General features: G+C 41.0%; 1 protein-coding gene across 1 annotated transcript; it reads left to right on the plus strand.

Moving 5' to 3' along the window:
- Nucleotides 1-5,942: 5,942 nt before the first annotated feature.
- On the plus strand, nucleotides 5,943-6,413 carry LOC124775851. Its single transcript, XM_047250685.1, has one exon. It carries the CDS (start codon nucleotides 5,943-5,945, stop codon nucleotides 6,411-6,413), a length of 471 nt encoding a protein of 156 aa, XP_047106641.1.
- The last annotated feature ends 518 nt before the right edge of the window (nucleotides 6,414-6,931 follow it).

Here is a 6,931-nt window from a genome sequence, read left to right on the forward strand (position 1 = left end):
ATGTTATTTTTGGAATGTGATTCAAAATTGACTGAAGAGGCACGGTAAAATAAGTGATTCAAAAATGATTGAGGAGGCACGGTAAAATAAATCAGTTATCTATTAATTGCATTGGAACATAAAATTCTGTCATCAAACTATTATTTAAAAGACTCTTCGCAAAGATAGTAATACGTCTCAATCCTCAAAAACAACTTCTATTAATTTTGATAAAAAAAATTTACTATGATCAGAAAATTGTCTATTAAGAAAGGATCATCAAATAACTACATAGCAACTTCGTAAGATTAACTATGAAAACTTTCAACCATATAAAAAATACACATTATGTTTTAAACATAGTCTAATGAATATTAAGATTAGTAAGATCAGACATGAATATAGAATACAATAGGAAGCAGTGATGAGATGGTGGAACACAGTTTGCTTAAGTAAAAGAAAAATATTCATTCCTAAATACCTAAGAACTTTTTAGTATCAATCTGTGAACATACTTTACGTCACGATATGTGATTTTAAACATTCACTTGTCAGTGCACTGTTTTATTAACAAGCTAACTGACGCTTATGTCATCAGACTTAACTGCTGCTCGACATCGCATTCCATCGTGGATAGACCAGTGCGAAGAGTGATCTGTGCACATTGGTGTTGGGATCTCTGATTTCAGTGCGTTATATCCTACCGTACCGCACTGGGACGTCACGTCAGGGCTGTTGGTATAGATGCCACACAGAGGCATGGAACGCAACGGAGCCTGCCGCATCTGGAATCTACCTGAGTAATGTGGCTCTGCCGGCAGAGCGGCCGCTGAGGGGTTCTGCCGGCAGGCAATTTGAGACACTCCATCTCAGGACTATTCAAACCGCGATCTGAAAAAGAAAGTGTTCGGAATTATGAGAATCATAAATTACGCCGATTTCGAAAAATACGGCCCTGCACATTATAACCACGTTAAAAGTACTTATGACTGTGCACTTTTTAGACTCTGGCCGGTTGGAGATTGTCGAAATTATCCTCAGGTTGCTCGCGGCCTGTTCCTGATGCTCGAATCTAAGCATACCACAGACAAAGCACATTTCACTACCCAGGATATAGAAGTTTTCCTCAAAACATACTTCCAGACCGAAATGGCACAGCTACATCTGGTGCAGCATGTGATGCAAATGGGTCCGAGCATCAGACACACTACAATAATTTTAAGAATATATGTAGCCGTACCGTAGGTGAAACTACAACGGAGGGGAATCTGTTGAGAGGCCAGACAAACGTGTGGTTCCTGAAGAGGGGCAGCAGTCTTTTCAGTAGTTGCAAGGGCAACAGTCTGGATGATTGACTGATCTGGCCTTATAACACTAACTAAAACGGCCTTGCTGTGCTGGTACTGCCAACGGCTGAAAGCAAGAGGAAACTACAGCCGTAACTTTCCCCGACGGCATGCAGCTTTACTGTGTGGTTAAATGATGATGGCGTCCTCTTGGGTAAAACATTCCGGAGGTAAAATAGTCCCCCATTCGGATCTCCGGGCAGGGACTGCTCAAGAGGACGTCGTTATCAGGAAAAGAAAACTGGCGTTCTACGGATCGGAGCGCGGAATGTCAGATCCCTTAATCGGGCAGGTTGGTTAGAAAATTTAAAAAGGGAAATGAATAAGTTAAAGTTAGATATAGTGGGAATTAGCGAAGCTCGGTGGCAAGAAGAACAAGACTTTTGGTCAGGTTAATACAGGGTTATAAATACAAAATCAAATAGAGTTAATACATGAGTAGGTTTAATACTGAATAAAAAAATAGTGCAGGTAAGGTGCTACAAACAACATAGTGAACGCATTGTTGTGGTCAAGATAGACACGAAGGCTACGCCTACTACAGTAGTACAAGTTTATATGCCAACTAGTTATGCAGAAGACGAAGAAATTGAAGAAATGTATGATGAGATAAAAGAAATTATTCAGATAGTGAAGGGAGACGAAAATTTAATAGTCATGGGTGACTGGAAAGAAAGGAAACGTAGTAGGTGAAAATGGATCGGGGGTAAGAAATGAAAGAGGAAGCCGCCTAGTAGAATTTTACACAGAGCATAACTTAATCATAGCTAACACTTGGTTCAAGAATCATAAAAGAAGGTTTGTATATACGGAAGAAGGCTGGAGATACTGACAGGTTTCAGATAGATTATATAATAGTAAGACAGAGATTTGGGAACCAGGTTTTAAGCTATAAGACATTTCCAGGGGCAGATGTGGACTCTGACAACAATCTATTGGTTATGAACTGTATATTAAAACTGAAGAAACTGCAAGAAGGTCGGAATTTAAGAAGATGGGTCCTGGATCAACTGACTAAACCAGAAGTTGTACAGAGTTTCAGGGAGACCATAAGGGAACAACTGAAAAGAATGGGAGAAAGAAATGCAGTAGAAGAAGAATGGGTAGCTTTGAGGGATGAAGTAGTGAAGGCAGCAAAGGATCAAGTAGGTAAAATGACGAGGGCTAGTAGAAATCCTTGGGTGACAGAAGAAATACTGAATTTAATTGATGAAAGGAGAAAATATAAAAATGCAGTAAATGAAGCAGGCAAAAAGGAATACAAACGTCTCAAAAATGAGATCGACAGGGAGCGCAAAATGGCTAAGGAGGCATGGGTAGAGGACAGATGTAAGGATGTAGAGGCTTATCTCACTGGGGTTAAGATGGATATAGCCTACAGGAAAATTAAAGAGAGCTTTGGAGAAAAGAGAAACACTTGTCTGAAAATCAAGAGCTCAGATGGAAACCCAATTCTAAGCAAAGAAGGGAAAGCAGAAAGGTGGAAGGAGTATATAGAGGGTCTATACAAGGGCGATGTACTTGAGGGCAATATTATGGAAATGGAACAGAATGTAGATGAAGATGAAACGGGAGATATGATACTACGAGAAGAGTTTGACAGAGCACTAAAAGACCTAAGTCGAAACAAGGCCCCGGGAGTAGTCAACATTCCATTAGAACTACTGACAGCCTTGGGAGAGCCAGGCCTGACATAACTCTCCCATCTGGTGAGCAAAATGTATGAGACTGGCGAAATACCCTCAGACTTCAAGAAGAATATAATAATTCCAATCCTAAAGAAAGCAGGTGTTGACAGATGTGAAAATTACCGAACTATCAGTTTAATAAGTCACGGCTGCAATATACTAACACGAATTCTTTACAGACGGATGGAAAAACTGGTATAAGCCGAAGATCAGTTTGGATTCCGTAGAAATATTGGAACACGTGAGGCAATACTGACCCTACGACTTATCTTAGAAGAAAGATTAAGAAAACGCAAACCTACGTTTCTAGCATTTGTAGACTTAGAGAAAGCTTTTGACAATGTTGACTGGAATACTCTCTTTCAGATTCTGATGGTGGCAGGGGTACAATACAAGTAGCGAAAGGCTATTTACAATCTGTACAGAAAGCAGATGACAGTTATAAGAGTCGAGGGACATGAAAGGGAAGCAGTGATTGGGAAGGGAGTGAGACAGGGTTGTAGCCTCTCCCCGATGTTATTCAATCTGTTTATTGAGCAAGCAATGAAGGAAACGAAAGAAAAATTCGGCGTAGGTATTAAAATCCATGGAGAAGAAATAAAATCTTTAAGGTTCGTCGATGAGATTTTAATTCTGTCAGAGACAGCAAAGGACTTGGAAGACCAGTTGAATGGAATGGACAGTGTCTTGAAAGGAAGATATAGGATGAACATTAACAAAAGCAAAACGAGGATAATGGAATGTAGTCGAGTTAACTCGGGTGATGCTGAGGGAATGAGGCAGTTAAAGTAGTAAAGGAGTTTTGCTATTTGGGGAGCAAAATAATTGATGATGGTCGAAGTAGAGAGGATATAAAATGTAGACTGGCAGTGGCAAGGAAAGCGTTTCTGAAGAAGACAAATTTGTTAACATCGAGTGTAGATTTAAGTGACAGGAAATCGTTTCTGAAAGTATTTGTATGGAGTGTAGCCATGTATGGAAGTGAAACATGGACGATAAATAGTTTGGACAAGAAGAGACTAGAAGCTTTCGAAATGTGGTGCTACAGAAGAATGCTGAAGATTAGATGGGTAGATCATATAACTAATGAAGGGGTATTGAATAGAATTGGGGAGAAGAGGAGTTTGTGGCACACTTAACTAGAAGAAGGGATCGGTTGGTAGGACATGTTCTAAGGCATCAATGGATCACCAATTTAGCATTGGAGGGCACTGTGGAGGGTAATAATCGTAGAGGGAGGCCAGGAGATGAAAACACTAAGCAGATTCAGAAGGGTGTAGGCTGCAGTACGTACTGGGAGATGAAGCAGCTTGCACAGGATAGAGTAGCATGGAGAGCTGTATCAAACCAGTCTCAGGACTGAAGACCATAACAACAACAACATGTAAACAAATGAGACAAGTTTCTTACTTTTTGACTAAATCATTTCTAAGTTGATTTTCAGCTTATAGTAAGACTGAAAAATAACTTCTATGTATACTTTACAGCTACAACTGAAACTACAGACAACAAATAATTAGCTATAAATTAGACAGGTCACTAAAATATTTTCTTCTAGTGAGATTGCTTTCCTTGAAACAGTGTCGTGTTTCGTTAATTCATTTCGGGAAATTTTCGCTAGCTCGTCAAGTGAATGACGTGCCTCTTCTCAAAAAACTGAAAAAAATTTCTTAAATCATTATACACCGTCCGAAATAACTCGTTCATGTCACGATCAGCAATGAAGGACTGTGCCCAGAACTTCTTTTGCCGCATCCTTTTTTATTTCGAAGTAGCACACCAAACTACTAGCTCTTCGAACTGAAGGCATTTCTCTGTTGTCTCGTACCGCCATACCTGAGTCCCGCCAGCAGAGTGGCTAGCATATCTGCCGTGGCGTCCGTGTGCGGTAGGGTCCTAGCTCAGCAGCGCATGTCATGCACAGCGCTGAGTTGGCAGCACGTACTGTGGTGCATCGTAAAATGGTTGCTCTGCAGTGCCACGTAGCGAGACCTTGCCGAACACGTGGCGTCATGTGGACTGACGTCCACTTACTCCTGTGAAGCAGTTCCTTGAAGGTGGTGCGTAAGTGGCATAGATGATGTCGCCTCTAAAACACCTCGTAAACAGAAATAACAGACAGCAGTATCATAGAGACAATACTTACGCCGCTCACGGCGTTAAATACGTTACTTCTCATATCCAAAGTAGAATGACGCAAAACAACAGATTGGGAACTCTAAACGTGGGAACGATGACGGGAAAGGGAAGAGAGGTAGTAGACATGATGCAGAGGAGGAAGATAAAGGCTTTGTGTGTGCAAGAGACAAGGTGGAAGGGCAATAAGGCAAAGATCTTAACTGAAGGCTATAAGCTACTTTATAGTAGTACAAGTCCGGAATCAAGAAATGGAGTTGGAGTTATTTTGCACAGAGAGCTTCAAGAAGAGGTGCGTGAAGTCAGCAGAGTAAATGATAAGGTCATGTATGTTAAGATGATGTTTGGCGGAGAAATGGTAACAGTGCTGATAGCCTATGCACCCCAAGCGGGATGTTCGGAGGACGAGAGGGAAAATTTTTGGAGAGATTTGGACTGAGTAATGGTCGGAATACCAGAGAATGAAAGAGTGATAGTCGGAGGGGATCTAAATGGTCACGTTGGTGGAAGGAAAGGTGGGGAAGAGAGGTGGCATGGAGGATGGGGGTATGGCGAGAGAAATGAGGAAGGAAAAAAGATAGTGGAGTTTGAAGTGGCCTTTGATCTAGTGATTACGAATACCTACTTCCAAAGAAAAAGGAAAAAACTAATAACATACAGGAGTGGCGAAAATGAAAGCCAAATTGATTACATATTATGTATAAGGAAAAATAGTGGGGAGGTGCGAAATACTAAGGTCATATGCGGTGAAGTAATAGCAACACAACACAAGTTGACTGTAGCGGATAGTGACATGAAAGTATGTAAAAGACAGAGGCACATAAATCAATGTGAAAGGGAAAGTAAGTGGTGGAGATTAAAGGATAAAAATTTGAGAGAGAAGTTTAGTGAAAAAGTACTGGAAAAGGTAAAATTGGCAGAGAGTGTGCAGGAGTGGTGGAAAATAAATAGTGTTGCTATAAGGAAGACCGGGGAGGAACTGTTTGGGTTAACATCTGGGAGAGGGGTGCCAAAAGATAAGGAAGCCTTGTGGTGGAATGAAGAGGTGCAGAAGGTTGTGAAGGAAAAGAAAGATGCTAAGAGGAAGTGGGATATGTCCGGAATTGCCGAGGATGGGCAAGCATACAAAAGTGCAAAGAAGGAGGCAAAACGAGCCGTGGCTGAAGCTAAAGTTGAATCAGTAAGAGAGGCATACGAACAACTGCAGAAAAATCAGGATATGAGACAACTGGTAAATCAAGAGATAAAGCTCCTAAGGATCTAACAGCAATAAAACAAATAAAAGATGAAACAGGAATACTTCTGCATGACCATGGAAAAGTAATCCAAATGTGGTTGAATTATTTTGAGAAATTGCTGAATGAAGAAAATATGAGAGTGAAAACTGAGGAAGGAGGGGCAAACGGATTAACGACGGATTTAATTAGAGATGAAGTCGAATGGGCAGTTGAAAAGGTGAAAAATGGGAAGGCAGTTGGCCCAGACCAGAACCCCGCTGAGGTATGGAAGTGTCTCGGTAAAAAGGGAATTGAGCTCCTTTGGGATTTAATGAAGAAGATTTGGCGACAGGAGGAGATGCCAGACGAGTGGAGAACTAGTGTACTGATCCCAATATTTAGGGGGAAAGGTGATGTGCAGGACTGCAGTAACTATAGAGGTATTAAACTGATGGCACACACAATGAAAATATGGGAAAGAGTTATAGAAACAAGATTACGCAAGGAGACTGTGGTGTGTGAAGAACAATTTGGGTTCATGCCTGGAAGAGGAACGACTGATGCA

This window comes from Schistocerca piceifrons, chromosome 2 (genome assembly GCF_021461385.2).
Source record: "Schistocerca piceifrons isolate TAMUIC-IGC-003096 chromosome 2, iqSchPice1.1, whole genome shotgun sequence".
NCBI classification, from domain to species: Eukaryota; Metazoa; Arthropoda; class Insecta; order Orthoptera; family Acrididae; genus Schistocerca; species Schistocerca piceifrons.